General features: G+C 31.4%; 1 protein-coding gene across 1 annotated transcript in view; it reads right to left on the minus strand.

Annotated features, from left to right (window-relative positions):
• Nucleotides 1–20,035, minus strand: part of LOC108905673 — a 21,737-nt gene extending 1,702 nt beyond the window's left edge. The window contains exons 1-3 of the mRNA XM_018708647.1: nt 19,939–20,035; nt 5,427–5,528; nt 4,089–4,387 (exon numbers count right to left, since the gene is read on the minus strand). Coding sequence (XP_018564163.1) covers nt 4,089–4,387; nt 5,427–5,528; nt 19,939–19,990 — 453 coding nt within the window. The 5' untranslated portion in view covers nt 19,991–20,035. The remainder of the gene's footprint in view (nt 1–4,088; nt 4,388–5,426; nt 5,529–19,938) is intronic.
• Nucleotides 20,036–20,094: the final 59 nt, after the last annotated feature.

The following is a 20,094-nucleotide window of genomic DNA, read 5'->3' on the forward strand; positions in this document are numbered from 1 at the left end:
GTTTTTGCTGTGCAAAATTTTGAAAATTTGCAATTTTTTTTTCAAAATCTGGATTGCAAAATTATTATGCAAAATCTATCGAACCGATTTTCATGAAATTTGGTGTGATAATTCTACATAACACGAAGTTTTTTTGAGCCAAGTATAAAGGTCCTATACCCAATTTAAATATTCCAAGAAAATTCCCTAAAAAGTATTGTTTTTTAACCCCATTTTTGCGATTTTTCGATTTTTACCATAGTAATCATGATTCGTTCGATTAGTAACTAGACATGTTTTGTAAAAAATTTAATTGCATACATTTCTTTTCCTCTTCCATTTTCGCCTAAAATCAACTCTTGAAAAGATACATAATTAAATAGGAAGAAAAATATGACATTTTCCGAATTTTTTTAACATATTGTGCCGTCAAAAGTTAAGCCCACGTTTTTTTTTATGCGCATAGAATAATTTTCACTTTTCTAGTGATATTTGAAAGCCAAAAAGCCAAAAATCTCCGTGGATATACGATTCACCCAAACCAAAACAGATACCGTCTAGTCTATAATACATTATATGAAAAATACCGTCAACGTGAAATTTTATTCTGACGAACATTTAAGTTGATTTCTCCAATCAGATTCAGAATTTTAGTAACAGTTCTTGTAACAGAAAAAATAATATTAAATGGAAGGCGCAAAAAATAATAAAAAATAAAAATAAATCAAATAAAATATTAAAAAATAAAATAAATAAAAAAATAAAATCAAATAAAAAAATTAAGATTGTATAAATAATAAAAAATTGTATTACTGTAGTGTCCTTCTTTAACAGGACCGTTGCACATAAAAACAGTTATTTATACAGTATGTCCATCCATGGAGTTGAAAAGAGTATTTTTTTTTAATTTTCATTTTATGGAGAAGAGTAATTCTTGTTAAACAATTCTAATTCTATTCAAATGTAGAAACATACAGTTTTGTGGCTAATGTATACAGGGTGACCATTATTGAGAAATCAGAATATAGTAGGTAGTTAATTTTATCCTTAGAATTCAATAATGCACTATGCCAGTTAAGATTTATCTTTTAAAAAACTTAATACGTATGTATCTAGAAGGTGTCCATGCATTGTCTGTTAGTGTCAGTGACAAAAAATATTTGTGCAAAAATTTGACATTAGAGGGAACAGTTTTGCTTGATAAAAAATAATCTGTACAGTATTTTCATATCTGTAGTGCTTATAGTGCCTCTTTTTGTATATTAAACAGAATGTTTCTTAACTTGAGGTAAAAAATCCAGGGGTCTATTCTGTGGTCAAAAATAAGGGTTTTTTGTTATATAAATGTGAGGTCTTAGCACAAACATTGTCCAGCTACAGCGTGTCAAAAATAAAAAAAAATTGTTAAATTTTAATTTCAAAACCCCTTGAAATTATTTAACCAAATTCGGTGTACATATTTAGTATGACAGTAGGTATGAAACAAAAAATTACCATTTTTAGAAACTTATCAATGGCGAAGGAGATCATTATTTGTCAAAAAAAATGTCCTTCACTATTTGTTTCTTTGTTCCAAACCGATTAAAACAAAATTTATTTGATCAAGTGGATTTTTACACAGTTACTTAAATTACTTAAACATATCTTAGGGAGGCCATGCAAAACAATAATAATAATAAATCGTCATCTTACTTAATATTGTGTATTGTCAAATTAAGGTTATTTTTTAAAAAGAAGTTTTGACAATGGCTTATGCATATTCAAATGTTGAAATGGCCAATATGGTTTACAATTATGACCTTGCAGATGGAAGTGGCTAGGCGAATTTATATGGAAAAATTTCCAAATTATCCAACTCCAAACCCAACATTTTTTTTAATTTTTGACACGCTGTAGCTGCACAAGCTGCACAATGGCTGTCCTAAGACCCCACATTTAAATAACAAAAAGCCCTTACTTTCACCACATAATACGCCCCTAGATTTTGTACCTTTAAGAAACACCCTGTATAAAATATTTCTTTAAGACAACCTGTTCAGAATTAAAATTTATTTCTGTTGTCAAAATCTGGTAGCAACTGGCGAACTTTAATTCTTCATGCTGTGTATGTAAGTAATGCCAGTTTTTGTAAAATACTGGAAAAAAATATTAGAAATTCTTTAGAAGTAAAATGTTCTAGATGACGATCGGTTTTAATTTCACTGTTTAACTACACAAAAAAATAATTTTTCCTCTTGAGAAGGAATTCTAATATTTTCAGAAGCAATTATAATAATTTTTGTCATTCACATACTAAGTCAAAACTACATACCTACCTATACATAATATGTATAACCATATATTATATGGTTTGAGCATATTAAATACTGGAAAAGGAATAGTTTCTTGTTTCTTAATTGATAAAATCAACTACATAATACTGTGCTAATTATTTTAGGTAGAAAATATCCTGAATACGCTACTTCACTAAAAAAAACATTTTTTTGCTTTTGAACGGAAGCAGGATTATTTAACAAGAATAAAACGCAAAATATTTTTTTCTCTATACAGGGTTGTCCCACCACGAACTCCATCGATGGATATCTGGAAAACCGCTTGAAGGATTTGTTTGAAATTGTGATGTTGTGATAAGGACCATGGGGCCTACCAAGCTGAAATATTTTCAAGATCATCGTACTTCCGATTATACCGGAAGTCGAGACCTACTAACTTTCTTATTTTAAATGGAACACCCTGTATATTATTCCATTTTGCGAAAGAGCATCTATTTTTAAGTTGAAAACATATAGCACATGGAGTGTGCTATACTTAGGATTGAGCGTTTCCGAGATATTTTGATTTCTAAGCAAAAATTGACAGATGCAGACTGTCAGAAAAATTTAGTTTTCCCGGAAACATAGGCTTATTTTTTTGGGCAAATTGGACATTTTGTAGAGGAAGACCTAACTTATCCAATTTGACATGAATATTTTCCAGTTTTTATACAGGGTGATCAAAAAAAATTATCCAATATGAAGTTCAGAAAATGTGGAAAACTCGAAATTTTTAAATGGAAACCCCAAATTTTCGCACGTATTCGCATTCTGTACTAAAATTAAGTGTAACTTTGTTAAAGCTTCTCTATACCTAAACCCAATGGTGGCAAAATCAAAACCAAGTTAATGAAAGTACGTTACAAAAATTTGGCGACAGAGCAAAGGGACGTCACAATATTCGATAATTTTTTTTAACCACCCTGTATAAAAACAGAAAATTTTAATGTCAAATTCGATAAATTAGGTGTTCCTCTACAAAATGTACAATTTACACAAAAAAATAAACCCATGTTTCCGGGAAAACTAAATTTTGCTGCCAGTCTGCATCTGTCAATTTTTGAATATAAATCAAAATATCTCGGAAACGGTCAATCCTAAGTATGGAGTGTGCTATATGTTTTCAACTTAAAAATAGACGCTCTGTCCAAAAATGCAATAATATACAGGGAATTTCATCTAAAATAATAAAGTTAGTATTGGCTTCCGGTATAACCGGAAGTACGATTACCTTGAAAATATTTTAGGTTCACACCATCACAATTTCAAAAAAAAAACCTTCAAGCGGTTTCCCAGATATCCATTGATGAAGTACGTGGTGGGACACCCTGTATATACTGTATACATACACAGTATACTAAGACCAAAAAATTTAATTGTTAAGGACAAATCTGGATTTCTTAGGAAGACCATTAAAATGCAGGTCTTAGACATATATCATTTTTTTCCAATCTTAATAATTTAGCTTCGCCCGTTAATAAGTACTTAGCTTTGATTTAGTGTTACGTTTTAAATATTATTTTACAATCGCAAATGCTCGATTACTTCACGTCCGCTTTACTTCACAACTAATTCATTCTATCTGATTATAGTGAACGTCAAGTAAATTAATTCGTGAAGTAATTGTGGATGTAAAGGAATATACATTTAAAGAAAACACTTTGACTCAGAAATAAGTTCGATAAACAGCATTTTAATGACAGGTCCCCGAAAAATTAATTTATACAAAAACATATCTTTAGAAATGTATTAAAACATATTTGCTAACAATTATATATAAATTGAAGATTGTATTACCTGTTTCTCATACAGCACATCATTACTCCCTTGTTTTGATTTGGGCACCAACACTTCATAACAACTAGGTTCATCTGGGTCCTTTTCTGAACACTGTAATACTATAGTCTCAAACCTCTCAGTGGTGAAGCCTATACAGTCACTATAACCATCCAGTTCTAGTAGATCGGCTTTGTACATATTGTGGACGTTTGTTCCAGATGAATTATATACACGAAATACTTGTCCAACTCTGAAGGTGTACTCTCCTTTTTTAAATCTGTCAAATAGTTTGTCCAAAAGGGATTGTCTGTCATGACCTATGAGAAGACAGTACTGATTTATAAAATCATTTTAAGTGTTTATTTAAGTGTAACTTATTCAGATGTTTTTCAAGCAAAATTTGTTTTTGAGCTCTGAGGATTAAGAGTGCTCCATAATACGTGAGAATAAATTATTACTTGTTCCCAGGGAATAAATTTACTTTTAATCTCACTGACAATAACAAATGAATATTTACTAATGCAATTTAAACGATCGTTAAGATAATTTTACAGCTGTTGCTGTAACAGCGTACCTAAAGGACCACGCACGTTTCTTATAGAAAATGGGTTGGGGGTGGTTTTAGAGCTTTGTGCCCTTTGAGACTTTTGATCGATGAGTTGTAAACTATAATTTTGCAAGGTTTCAAAAAAATGGACGAAAGATTTTCCATAAGAACGTGCGTAGTCATTTGATTTTTCTAACGTATGTCAAATCAGTCTGACCAATGGGTGCAAAAAATAGTGTATGCACCTCGAGACTAAAGTTCTGTTTAATCCTAGAAGTACTTATGACTCATAAAATCAGTACCATAAGAAATAGTTCCAAGAATTAATTATTAGTTTTTTTAGCGTTCTAAGTCTTGCGAACAAAGAATTTGTTCCACTAGATAAAATTGTCAAAGGGTCATTTTATTATAATGTTTTAAGACCACTTAAAGAAAATATGAAGTGCAATTAATCTGAAATAAATATGATTGAACAATCTTAGTGAATATTTTTCACACAGAACAACATGATCACAGTTTCCAATAATGGAAAGATTCCTAACAACGTTGTACAGAAGTCTAAGGAAACTAGTTCTAGGGTGATAACAGAAATGAACATCTCCGAACTTTTATGAAAGATCCCTCAAATATTATACCACCAAAGTATTTTTAATTCCTAAAGTTATTGAAGCTTCCTTCTACGATTATACCCTTTGATATCTATAATATACTATTAAAAATTACCCTTTGGTCCTAAAAAATAAAGACGTAGTCCACGCAACATAAAAAGTTAACTTAATATTAGATTATATAGCAGTAGACGAACTCACTTTTCTCAGCTGATTTAGTTAAGCCAAATGATGGAAATATTTCTTTAACTTCGAAGGGGTTAAATATTGCTCCAAAAGTGTCTTTTTTCGCGAACAATACACCTGTGGGGAAAAAACAATAGAATTATATGTACCTTCCGACACATTTCCTTTGTAAATTAAATAATTTTTTATGAAAGTTACTTAAGCTCTTAATCTTTAACAAAGAAAGAAGAGGTCAGTCTATGCAGTAACTTTAATTAGTTTATTTTATTTTAGATATACACCATCCAATAATTACTACCAATTACAGGAAGTGAAATACAAAACAAGAGGTATAAATAACTTTCATCAATATAAAAGCTACAAATAACAAACACAATAGAATTAAATAACATAACATTATTCGATATTATTCAGTCAATTTTTTGTACTTTATACTCGCATTTGCATAAAATGTATCAAATTTGCATACAAATGTATAATGGGGAAAAGTACAATAATACGCGGTTAAGAAAATGTGGATTTTTTTAAACATTTGGAGGAAAGTCAGCTTCATTATGTAATAATGTAACGCATGATTTGAATTATGCGCCATTTATATTCCGAAGAGCTGGCGGCATTGTGCAGACCCACATGTTGCCATTGTGGTTAGACAAAATGGAGGCCTATATAACAGATGAGCGAATGAAGATTGTGAAAATTCATTTTAAGTATGGAGAGTGTGTAACTGAGAGTGTGGGCAAATTACGTGGAATTTATGGTAGAAGAACCGCTTCAAATGAACCAACTGTGAAAAGACTAGTTGTCAAATTTGAACAAACAGGTTCGGTTGCAGACAATAAAAAAGCAGGCCGGTCTCGTACTGGTCATTCATCCAAAAATATTGCTACGGTGAGTGACAGTGTAGCGGAAATTTCCGTCACCTCAATTCGCCGTTTGTCACTGCAAATGAACATTTCAAAAATCACAATGCAGCGGATTTTAACACAAGATCTGCAACTGTATCCATCCAAGATTCAGTTAACCTAGGATCTGAAACCGGACGACCATTTAACGCGCTGGACATTCATTGATTGGAGGTTGGAGAATCAATAAGTGCACGGTGATTTTGCTAAGAAAGTCGTCTTTAGCAACGAGGTGCATTTCCATTTTAGTGGGTATGACAACAAGCAAAACTGTCGAATTTGTGGTAGGAGACAATCCTTGGCTCATTCAAGAACGGCCAATGTATACCCAAAGAGTAACAGTGTGCTGTGGATTTTACGCTGGTGGGATGATTAGTGATGCGTTCATTTTTGAAAATGAGGCTGGAAACGCAATTACTGTCAATGGAGAACGACGCTCTTAAACTTTTTATGGCCTCATTTGATTGACGTGGATTTGGATAACATTTTCAGCAGGATGGTGCAATCTGCCATACGGCATGTCAAGATATGCACTTGTTATGGCAAAAATTTAATGGACGACTCATCTCACCTAACAGTAAGGTGACTTAACAACCAAGATCATGCGATCTTACGCCATGCTATTTTTTCCTGTGGAGATTCCTAAAGTCCAAAGTTTATTCTGCTCAAATGAATACCATTTTTGAATTAAAGGCAGAAATTCGGAGAGTTATCAATAAAATTCAACCTCAGGTATGCGAATTCTCTTTCATATTTAATGTATACCCTTCAAAAACAGCCTCGGGTATGCGAACTCTCTTTCATATTTAATGTATACCCTTTAAAAACGTAAAATATTTGCCAACTTTTTAATTTATAAAACATTTTTTCCTCCCATGAAATTCTGCGTTTCTCTATAAACAAAAACAATTTGACTATAATTATTATATTACCCAAAATACCCTATTTTATTTATTTTGATAGGTGACATGGGTTTAGTGGTGTAAATAATTAACAGAAAAGTTATTTTATATTTAAATCTGTAGATTATTTCTTAATACGGTTTAGAACTTTGCATAAAGTTATCACAACTGACTCAAACAATAGAAACACCCCGTATGTTCTACACTTAAAGCCCTCGCAAGCAGTCAGACAACTGGCGTCCTACAATCAGCCAAATGGAGCTCTGCTTCCATTCACCTGTACTTCAAATAATAATCCCTTTTGGAAAGTTTAGAGGGTAGCTTTTCCTAATGCTCTTACATGTGTTCCTTCAATTCACCTGCTCCGATCGATAGTTCCTATTTACCCTAACCAAAGCTAAGGAAAACACTCGTCCTTTTATGTCTGCAGCCGTGGGTTCGGCAGCCATAGGGTACGTTATTTTGTTGATCAACAAATATGGCGTCATGTCTGTGGCAGACGTTTATTCTATACGCTCCTGAATTTAAAGAACTTTTCATTTTGAGTTTCGTTCACAATGAGTTTTAGTAATATACGAATTAAGTTTAATTAGGCCAGGAAATATAGAGTTGGACGCCACTTTTTGTTTCGGCAAGCTGAATTTATCACTATAAATGCTAAATAGTATGTACAATAACATAATAGTTTCCACAGTCATAAAAATGGGGGGAAGATTGTTTACAGGGTGGTTAATTGTATAATTTTTACGTAAATTCACGTTTTTCGCTTATAACTTTTTTCCGTTCATTTCCACGATAAAACAGTAAAGTACTTTTTTTTCGTCTTCAAAATACCTACAAAACTAGCCCTCGAGCGTCAAAAAATATTGATTACATCAAAAGTTGTTATAAACAGAAGAAGTTTATGTATGACTTGAATTAAACATTTATAAACTGCGTTATTATTACCAGAACGTTGTGGCATTACATCCTCTCATTCCTTATCACTGTCTAATAACTCACACGAAATCTGGAACCGGTAAGTTGAATATTTTACAAGTTATGGCCTTATAAACAAATTAACTAATTATTAGTATGGACGATCCCGAGCATCTTCCACAATCGCACTGATTTTTTTCATGGTAGATTTTATAATAATACATTGAAATCTATCATTTTTTGTTTTAAATTTCAAATTTGCAACCTGGATTTTTTTTTATTTTTTAGCCTTAGTTGCAAAACGAAATATACGACGCATGCGCGTGATATAGTTATATATTATTACATATTCGCAAAGCTTATGAAAAGAGCTTTACGTTAAAAGAAAATCGTCAAGATTCGTTGAAAAACAACGGAGTTACAGACTGTCAAAGTTGACGGCTTATTGTTAAACAAATTATGTTGGTAGCGTCGTACTGTCATAACCGGCAACCCGAGTACTTTCCCATATTGTTAAGTGCATAAGAAGTATTGTTAAAAGTCAGAGGGTCGCTTGATTTTTCGGCGAGCCGAGGCGCGGCGGAGGGGTGGGGAAAGCGAACGACAGCGAGTCCGAGGAAAATGACGATAATATTCATAGTCCTGCCGTTAAAAAAGGGAAATTCGCTTGCAAATAATATATTTGACAGTCTGTAACTCCGTTGTTTTTCAACGAATCTTGACGATTTTTTTTAACTTAAAGCACTTTTCATAAGCTTTCCGAATATGTAATAATATATAACTATATCACGTGCGTGCGTCGTATATTTCATTTTGCAACTAAGTCTAAAACATAAAAAAATTTCCAGGTTGCAAATTTGAAATGAAAAAAAAATTATAGATTTCAATGTATTATTATGAAATTTGCCATGAATAAAAATCAGTGCGATTGTGGAAGATGCTTGGGATCGTCCAGGCTAAGAATTAGTTAATTTGTTTATAAGGCCATAACTTGTAAACTATTCAACTTATCGATTCCAGATTTCGTGTGATAAGGAATGAGAGAATGCGTTGCCAAGTCGTTCTGGTAATAATAACGCAGTTTATAAATGTTTAATTCAAAAGTCATAAATAAACTTCTTCTGTATATAACTTCTGATCTAATCAATATTTTTGACGCTCGAAGGCTAGTTTTGTAGGTCTTTTGAAGATGAAAAAAAAGTACTTTACTGTTTTCTCGTGGAAATGAACGAAAAAACGTGAATTTACGTAAAAATTATACAATTAACCAGCCTGTAAACAATCTTCACCCCATTTTTATGACTGTGGAAACTAATATGTTATTGTACATAATATTTAGCATCTATAGTGATAAATTCAGCTTGCCAAAAAAAAAAGTCGCGAAATGGTCATTTCCCAGCTTTTTTCCAGGCCTATAATTTTGCATGGAGGAAAGGGGAGGATGTTATTATTCTGTGGATATGTCAATATAAAATTTTGAAGATTTTTAAATAGTAAATACAACTCATTAATAAACAACCAAATTTATTAATAGTATCGCTTATAACTGACAGCTCTTTTATGCAACATAAAGCAGTGAACAAAGCAGCTTGACATATTTCAAATGTTTAGAAATACCAAAAAATATATGAATATGGTGCTAATACATACATAGAATAAATCAGTCAATGATAGAAGTTCCAAAAACATTTGTTTATATTAGATTTTACTAATCTAATCTAATCCAATCTAATTTTCAGTTTGATACTCTTAGCCACCAAAAAAAGTATGTAATTGTAGCTGCTGTTATAATCCGTATTTAGAATGTGTTGTAGTTCCATAGACCAGAGTGGATCTGCCGACATATTCCACTTCTTGGATGTAAGAGGAGCAAATTAATTTTTGTTGGAATTCCTTCGGTACAACTCACATAATAAAAGTGTAGATTCCTAGATCTGGGCGAAGTCCCGAACATTTTCAAAATTGCAAAAATATTTTAAAAAATACCTATTTTATCTGAGTTTTTTACTTATATTTTCGAACCTATGCGTTTTGGAAGAATATTGAAGTTTTTTGGATAATTTTTTTAAAATATTTTAATTGCTCCGAGGGCATTCTAATTTTGGTAAAAGAAACTTTAGAGTATAATAAAACAACACACCAAATTTCATTGAAATCGGTTAGATAGTTTTCGCAAAATTATTTTTTGAAAAATAATTTTCGAATTTTCAAAATGTTGCACAGCCTCAAATAAAGCATATAGATACTTGAAAATTTTTTCACACAGAAAAGACCGCTCTACCTTTCAAATGTTTTATTTTTTATTTTTAAACAATTAAATTACATTTATCAATTTGCAATTTAGTTTTTTTCAAAAATTATAATTTTACGTACTGGGAAAGGCGCTTCTTAAAAAAAAAATAAATTCCGTTTATTGGTTCTCGAGATATAAGCGGTCAAAGTTTATCGGCATTTGCCGTTAATTGATAAACAATTTAGCAATAATCTTTGATCCAGTGGCTTTGTTATTCCGAATTCTAAGCTGGAAAACATTTTCATATCCGTAAGTTATCGGCAACATAGATAAATCATCGGAAAAGCTGTCGCTCGCACGCACGAAAAGTGACTAAACACGAAAAGTGGGGGAGGGGCTTTCGCTCCGAGACTGAATTCGGAGGTTCAATATGTGAGGGTATGAAAAAAATCGCATTATCGGCTTCTAATTTCGATTTTTTTTTAGTCCGATGTCTCGCGAGCCAAGGAATTCGAATATTTATTTGTTTATTTATTTATTTATTACCTACACCTACTCAACGGGATGAACCCACTTACAGAGCAGGGAAAAATTACATAAGAAAGTGAACACAATAAATACATATACATATACTATAAAGACAAGAAATTACAGAGTAGATCACAAACAATATTTCACAAACAGAACATCAAAATAGTTCATTAATAATAGAGATTCTAGTGTTAAAGATATATATTCCGTCCTGCACAGCTGTCAAATTTCTACACATAACGTATAATGGAGATTATATAATTCATTAGAAATTTAGCCAATAGCAATTACAAATTTTACGTAGTTACTATGTATTGATAAGCGATTATACTCTTGACGACGTGGTATAACCATTTTGGTGTTTCGCCTCCTCCAACAATGTGAACTATGTCATAGTAACGATAGTTTTAACATTTATCAATAAACGTCAAAAAAAAAATGGCAACCAATAAAGTTAGTTAATTCATTATGTAATCGTATCGAATACCACTCGAGCAAACGAAAATATTCGATTGTACTAACCTCCTCACTCGACGTATATCCTTAAAACACCACTCCAGCTACGCTGTCGTGGTGTTTCGCAGAATACGTCTCGTGACTCGGAAGTATAATCGAATATTTTCTATGCTCTTGTGATATTATAACTGAATATTGTAGTATATTAGTACTAGCTCTTTTCAAATAAAAAGTTTCATTAGACCGTGTACTTACAGAAGGAACATTAAAGTTGAGTTTTTGTAAAATTTCGGGTATATCCAGATTTCCATTTATTATGTTGAAAAGAATAATAACACTGGGCATATCACGGCGAGATTTTAAAGATTTATAATTATAATTTTGGATCAAGAATCTGCGCTACGTTCTTTCCAACAAATCAATATAACTAACATAACTTGGAGCCCAAATCAGGGAACAATATTCCAATCGAGGTCTAACAAAACAATTATACAACTTAACTGTACCAACATTGCAGAAATCTCAAGCATTGCGAATTACGAAACCCAGACTTTTGTTAGCTTCCGACACAATATGATGTACACGATACTTAAAAGTGAGTTTAGGGTCAAAATAGATTCCTAAATCCTTAACAACATCTGGTCTATTAAGAAGAAGTACAGTATCAATATCGTGCGGAAAATAGATACTATCTTTCTTTCTAGAAAAAGTCAACACATTGCACTTTTTCACATTTAAGGGCAATTTGTTCAACTCACACCAGAGTTTCAGTCTATTAAGGTTCTCCTGCAGTACAACACTGTCTTGCAAATTTCCTATGTTTAAGTATAACTTCATGTGATCGGCATATAAAAGATGAGGTACAGTGAAATTGTCGACAATGTTGTTAATAAAAACAAAAAACAACAATGGACACAAGATCGATCTTTGGGGAACACCCGACAAGACCGAAAACTGTGTGAAAAGAACCCCCTGTAGCATACGTATTGACGACGATCACAAAGATAGGAGTGCAAAAGTGTTAGAAAATTAAATGAAAGGCCGCATTTGTTAAGTTCACGTAAGAGCATATCATGTTGTAAGCGATCAAAAACCTTGGAAAAATCTGTGTATATTACATCCACCTGCTCCTGATTATCCAAGGCTTCAGTCAGGTATTGAGTAATACATAATAAGTTTGTCACAGTCGATCGACCCTTCACAAAACCATGCTGATTAACACTGATCATATTCCTAAATATATATATTTTAACACTCTGAATGTGAGTATATTTAGTTATAATTATTACAATTATTTAAATAATTTTTGATTAAACAAATTATTTTTTTTTATTTGGAAATTATTTTTTTTTGTTAAAATACAGATAAAATTAAGAAAAAATACTACTTTATATAATTTTTGAAAAAACTAAATTGCAATTTGATAAATGTAATCTAATTGTTTAAAAATAAAAAAAAGAGTGTTAACTTTAAAAATTTACTGTGGCCGTCCTAATCAACCGATTTCAATTTTTCAAAAACCATTTGAAAGGTTGAGTGGTCTTTTATATGTGAAAACATTTTCAAGTATCTGGATGCTTTATTTGCAGTTGTATAACATTCTGAAAATTCGAAAAAAAATTTTCAAATTTTTTTTCAAAGAATTATTTTGCGAAAACTCTAACCGATTTTAATGAAATTTGGTGTGTTGTTTTATTATACTATAATTTTTTTTACCAAAATTAGAATGCCCTCGAAGCAATTGAAATATTTAAAACAATATATTCAAGAAACTTGATTACTTTGCCTTTTTCATCAATTATTGCTATTTTGCAACATCGGTAATCAGATAATTCTAAAACTTTTTTTCCTCTTCAATATTCTTCCAAAATGCATAGGTTCCAAGATATAAGTAAAAAACTCACGAAAAATTCTAATTAGTCACTGTTTTCATATAATTACAATGTCATCTTGATAATTCCCAAATTTGGATATTCCCCAAATTTTAATACTGGTATTACTAGTTTCTTATATCGTTACATTTATATACCTACTTACTCGAAATAAATAAACGACAATTGTACTAAGAATTTCTCGTAAATTTTTAATAAAAAATTAACTGGTTCCTAAGGAAATATTTGTGACAGAATTCAATCGTGTCAAACATAAATGCAAGATTACATTGTCCATTTAGAAAAGAATTTCATAAATAAACTCAGTTTTATTATAAAATTAATTAATTAATCAATACAACTGTCAAATTTTTAATCTGAGTGTCAGCAGTTTTGTTTTAACTGCGGTAGTCAAACTACAATCTAAAACTAATATCCAATAAATGTTCACCATTTTCTTTCACTCTAATACACATAAAATATTGGAATCTGTGATAGATTGAAACTATGAAGACATTTATACCATCATTGTATCTCTTTTTGACACGTTGAACAAATAATAAATTCACGTCCGTGACGACTGTCTTTGATATTAGGACATACTCGTGACGTAATGGCAATCTTAAAACGGTTCTAGTATATGTTCTACAATCGCAATTTTCATAAAATGTATTCTACATATGTATACAGGGTAAAAAAGTACCGATGGTCTATCTGAAGTTACGTGAGAGCGATAAAGTAAGCCATAGAAATCCATGCGATAGAGAAGGATGGCTATAATGAAGGCCTCTCATAGTCACCGCCCGTTTGCCCTTCCACAAATAAGATCCACTTCTTATTTGTGGAAGGGCGAAATGGGCACCTAGGGTAAAGCGGAGCAACCTTTAAATTGAATACCTGACAAGATATGTAATTATTGATTAATATCATTTTATTTCTCATTAATTTTGTATTCAATTTATCTAGATGAGTGTACCTGATAAGAGCATTATGATTTGTGAAATAAATTAGGTGTTATAACATTTATTTTCTAGGGACATTTAAAAATTGTCTTGCCCTACTCTTCCCCTATCACACTTACCGGCAGGCTTTGACATTTTTTAGTCTACTATAAGTATGAAAAGAACTACCTATACATCCTTTTAGATTTTTAAGAATTTTCTATAACGGCATGTTTACGACGGTCTCACAATATGTTACATTGAAGTGTGTAATAATATTAATAAAACTGGAGTACATCTTGAAAAATGAAGTAAATATGCTTAAATTTTTTTGTTGTTCAATGTTTTATTTAAATTTATTTTTTGAAAAATTAGTAGGTATGGGGCATACCAAACTGACCACATTGGCCATTGACAACAGTAGTTTGTAGATTGCATTCATGCATTTCTCAGTTAAATGCAATAATATTTCTAAATATTAATAAGGGCATTGGATTATCAGCATCAGAAATATAATTGATTTTCGGACGCAAATACTGTGAAGATTTTTAGTCAGTAACACAAAACTAACAACTTACCACAATTTCAACCAATTTGACCGAGCCCACATTTTCATAGCGGGGTCCTTTACTTTAGCCGTTTCCTGTGAGTAAAGAACTGTTCCCTCTGCTTTATCGAAAAATGTAATTTTCGATTAATATACATTCTTAGGCCTTTGAGATTAGCAAAGCCGTTAGGATGTTTAAAAAATGTTTACTTTTATCATATTTTTCTTTCAATTATACCCCTCAAACTACCTGCATCTACGCCACTGCTATCTGCTATTGGGAATAAGAGATTACTAAGAAAAACCCTCGTCATGGTAACAACTTTAACACCCTGTATCTCTGAAATTTTCTTCTATATTTAACACCTCTAAAATAAAACACTTTCTCACATATATTCACAGCATTTTATCGTTAATTTTTTATGAACAATCCGCCATTGAATTTAGTTATAGCCTGTACAATGATTATTTAATATTGGCATTTCTCTTTCAGGTTATTGTTTATTTATGTCAAGGGAATGGATCAGAGTATATGTAATATTTTATATTAAAATACCATTTTCAACGTCATAAACTTTGCAACTTTGTAATAATTAATGAATGAATATCGCTACCAATTTCATGATAAGTAGGTACATAAAAAAACGAGTTTTGTTGATTTCGCAATTTATCTGAATATCAAAATTAGTTGATATTCTAGAAACAGAATTTTGACCTCAAACACTGAACCACGTCCAAAACCTATCGAAAATAATAAGTTCAGTTTATACTACAAGAAAATTGAAAATGCTTTTATGGAATTATCATATCAATATTTTAATTTATTTGGCAGAATTCTCAATGACCATAAAATTCTAAAAATACTTTTATAACGTAAGATATACAGGGTGTAAATAAAATGACTGGGCAAACATTATTGGCTAATTTTACGTTACCAATTGAAAAAAAGTTTCCATAAATACCTATGTGTCAAAAAACGCTTTATTTTGGATATACAGGTTGCTCAAAATTAATGAAAATACGTGATTTATTTTTTTATAAATTGAGGGAGCCGTACAAATAATACTCAATTTCATTCGTACATGACATTTTTAACAATAATTACTGAGATATTTGTTCTAAAATTAGAGTATCCAGGGAATAGTGGGCAGTTTTGTAAAAATAACGTCACGAGTTTCTATATTTTTTTACCTCGACTTCACCCTAAACTTTTTAGCTCTTATAGGTGAAATCTGCAAATCGATTTTCTTTTGTATTTTGTTTATTTCCCATTAAATTTGATTCAATTTTAACAACAAACTGCTATTTGAAGGTGTTTCTAGGAATGTAATAAATTCTAGGAGGAATAAATAAAGGTTTAATTTTTTTTTTAACTAATAAACAACTGCTGGGGGACTGCCTGTTAGGATTAAGTTACATCTTTTTAATGTGAACGAATCTATAGATGTATTTTTTTTGTTATCATTTTAGTAATACATATTTAACATTTAAAAAAATATACAGGTTGTTTCTTAAAAAACGCCCCAAGACATAACTCATTTATGGTCTGATTTTAAAAACAAAAAATTATACGAAATGGCTCTAATTACACTATAGAGTGAGCCTATTTTAGCGTATTTCTTATTTTATTTCTTTTTAAAAGCGATAGTCAACTTCTTCTTTCAAATGGCAATATAGGTTTCTGTTTTATTTATAATTGTGCAGATTTCTATTCGGAATTCAACTATAAATACAAAGTTTACATTTGTGAAACATGTATAACAAAAAGAGTATGAAAATATTAGTCAATACCGCATTATTGAAAATTTTTGAAAATAAAACTGATAAGTGGACTGAAGTCACAACCAAAAAGAGACCCAAGCGACAGGTTTTTGTTGGGAACAACCAGAATAATGAAGTTAATGGAGTAGCTGTAATGGGTGTACCGAAAACTGTTACACTCCATGTTTATCGAATTGAGCCAAGTATGAATATGGATATTCTTACCAATCTACTGAACGCACATTTTCCTGAAGTTGTTTGTGAAGCGATGACTCCAAAACATCCTCAACTTTACTCTTCCTTTAAGGTTTACATATATGAAAGCAACTTTGATAAGGCAATGGATGCAGATAAATGGCCAAGGGGTGCTTGTGTCCAACGGTTTTTTCAACTTCGGAGAAAAATACATCCTACAAGTTAACGAAGACAATCGACGCCGTGAACTTAGTAAATGGTTCAACTTCAGATTGCAGAACTATTCCACCAAACTCTATGGATCACATTATTTGTGGATAAGAAGGTGTGGTAAGCCTTTGCCATATTAACATTCAATGTATATCCAACAAAGTAGACGAGATTGAAATTTTTTTGAATCAATTTGTTTATGACGTATTTTGCATATCGGAACATTGGCAAACTGAGTCAAATTTAAAAATGTGTCATATTAGTGGCTATTACTTGGCATCTTATTATTGTAGAAACATGAATGAACATGGAGGTGTGTGCATTTACTTAAAAAATCATATTAAGTATAGATCATTAGACTTGAGTTTTTTTAATACTAAATTTCATGCTGAGTTTTGCGGCATTGAACTAGTTGAGCATAATATAATTATAATAACTTTATATAGGTCTAGCGGTTGTGGTAATTTTACGCAATTTCTGAATAAGTTGGAAGCTGTGCTTATAAAATTTTGTACAGGTAATAACCGTATTGTATTAGTAGGTGACTTTAACGTGAATTTTAATACTTCAACGAATAGTCGTTTAGATTTACTGAATGTGTTTGAATCTTTCGGTTTGCGACCAACAATTTCAGATTATACTAGAGTAACTGAAACAAGTAAAACTTGTATCGACAATATTATAACCAACATTAATGACACCAAATGTAGGACAGGTGTCTTTGAGCCATGCCTCTCCGATCACAGAGGTCAATATATTCGATTAATTACTTCTGTATCAGTTTCTGACGTTATGTGGACTAGGAAAGTAAGTAATACAGGAATTTTAATCGTAAATACTTTTCCTCTTCGCAAAAAGAGTTTAAAAAATAAAGTTTCAGTTAAATTTATGAACGACAACATAAAAAAATTCAGAGAATGCTTGTCTACCATTAAACTAATTAGCTCGATAACAAGGGATCCGAAGGATTTTGCAATATATAAAGTACTGCGAGGTGATTATAAGAAAAGTGTAAGACGTGCTAAAAGAACGTGTTTTGACAATTTTTTAATATATTCTAATAATAAAATTAGAGATAGTTGGCGTATTATTAATTGTGAACGACGTCAGAATTACGGTACTGGAGAATATTCAAATTTATCTGCTGACGAGATGAACAGATATTTTGCCAGTATAGCGGATAATAGAATAACGTCATTTCCTGGTATAACACAAAATGAATGGGACATTGCTAAATACTGCAATGCCCCATCGTCTTCATTTTTCTTAAAACCAGTAACGACAGATGATGTCAGAAATGCTATTTTGGAATTAAAAAATTCATCCGCTGTTGATATGTATGGTATAAATGCACCAATTTTAAAACAAATTTGTGATTTGATTATCATTCCCCTTACTGTTCTTGCCAATAAATGTTTTTCAAATGGGGTGTTTCCAGACTGTTTTAAGAATAGTAAGGTTATACCACTTTTAAAGAAGGGCAATCCTAACGAGCCGGGTAACTATCGCCCAATTTCAATTATCCCATTATTTGGAAAAGTTCTGGAACGTATTTTGAAAAACAGATTAACGGATTATTTTGAAACTTATAACTTTTTTCACCAGAACCAATTTGGATTTAGAAACAAATTATCCACAACTAAATCTTTGTGTAAAATGGTGGCAAACATAGTCGAGAGTCTTGAAAAGGGTAACACTATGCGACCTGACCAGAGCTTTCGACTGTGTTTCGCACGCTATTCTTCTACGGAAATTATCTTTCTATGGCATTCGGGGTGTACCGTTAAAACTAATTCAGTCGTACCTAAGTAATCGCAGACAAATTGTTTACTTTAACAATTCTTATTCAGGCCACGAATACATGCGTCACGGAGTTCCACAGGGCTCTGTTTTGGGACCCTTACTTTTTATTATTTATGTTAACGATGTGTTCCCATTCCTATTACCTATTCGTAGCACGTTATTTGCCGATGATACTATCATCTTTACGTCTGCTTATAATTTAGCCGTTCTTTCCTTGTTATCCGATGAAATGATTGAAAAAGCACAGAAATGGTTTTCAGCTAATTATATAAAACTGAGTGACAGTAAAACGCACAATTTAATATTTTCAACTCGTAAGAATATAACGGAAGGCAAATCTGCAAAGGTACTCGGTGTGATTCTTGGTGATTCCCTTACGTAGAATGCCCATATTGACAAACTGGGAACTAAACTATCTAGTACCTTGTTTTTAATTCGAAGATTGAAGCACTTTTTGAGTGACGACTGTTTGATGATGTGTTATTATTCACTTTTTCACTCTCATTTGACTTATACTATAATTCTTTGGGGAAACAGCACAACATCCGATAAAATATTTAAGTTGCAAAAGAAAGCTGTACGGTTAATGACTAATTCTAGCTATACCGAACACTGTCGACCGCTTTTTAAAAAACTTAAAATTCTACCGTTACCATGTCTTTACATATATGCCACTCTCTTTGAAATTCGGACAATTTTATGATTCCACGTTATAGACTGATTAAACCAAAGAAAAATTCCTTAGATATTCATTTATATAATATTGTGCCGACTAGTTTAAAGTCCTTGAATACTTGTGATTTTAAACGGAAAATAAAATCATTTCTTGTTACGCATTGTTTCTACTCAGTTAACGAGTTTTTAAAATTTTCTGATATGCATACATTATGGTAATGGTCTTATCGCTCCTTCTTAGACTAAGATGTTTATATAATCTCTTTTCTCTCGTTTGTGTTCTATTGCTTGTAATATTTATTGTGATATGTTTTTTTATTAATTTATTTTTTTCGTGTATGTATATACATTTTTTGTTTTTGTATATGACTTGCCATAAAGATTGTATGCAATTTAACATGGTCAATAAACACTAAACTAAACTATTAGCGCCCAGCCGCTTAATTGACAACAAACATATTTTTACTAATCATGTATGCCTGGAAAACAAAAAATAATACAACAAAGTAAGTAAATGTTATTTTAGCGTTCGTGTCCCAGTTTTTTCGACATAAAGTGTGGAAACTGATATATGCAACTTACCACAATTCCATACGAAGAAAAGAAAAAATAACGAGTTTCTAATTAAACTCATAGTAGGTGCAACGTGAACTAGTATGAGACACACACACTATAAGAATGTACGATTTACTAAAAGTCGAATATTTTTCTCGAAGGTTTTATGAATTTATATATAAA

Source organism: Anoplophora glabripennis, unplaced genomic scaffold (genome assembly GCF_000390285.2).
Source record: "Anoplophora glabripennis isolate ALB-LARVAE unplaced genomic scaffold, Agla_2.0 scaffold211, whole genome shotgun sequence".
Lineage (NCBI taxonomy): Eukaryota > Metazoa > Arthropoda > Insecta > Coleoptera > Cerambycidae > Anoplophora > Anoplophora glabripennis.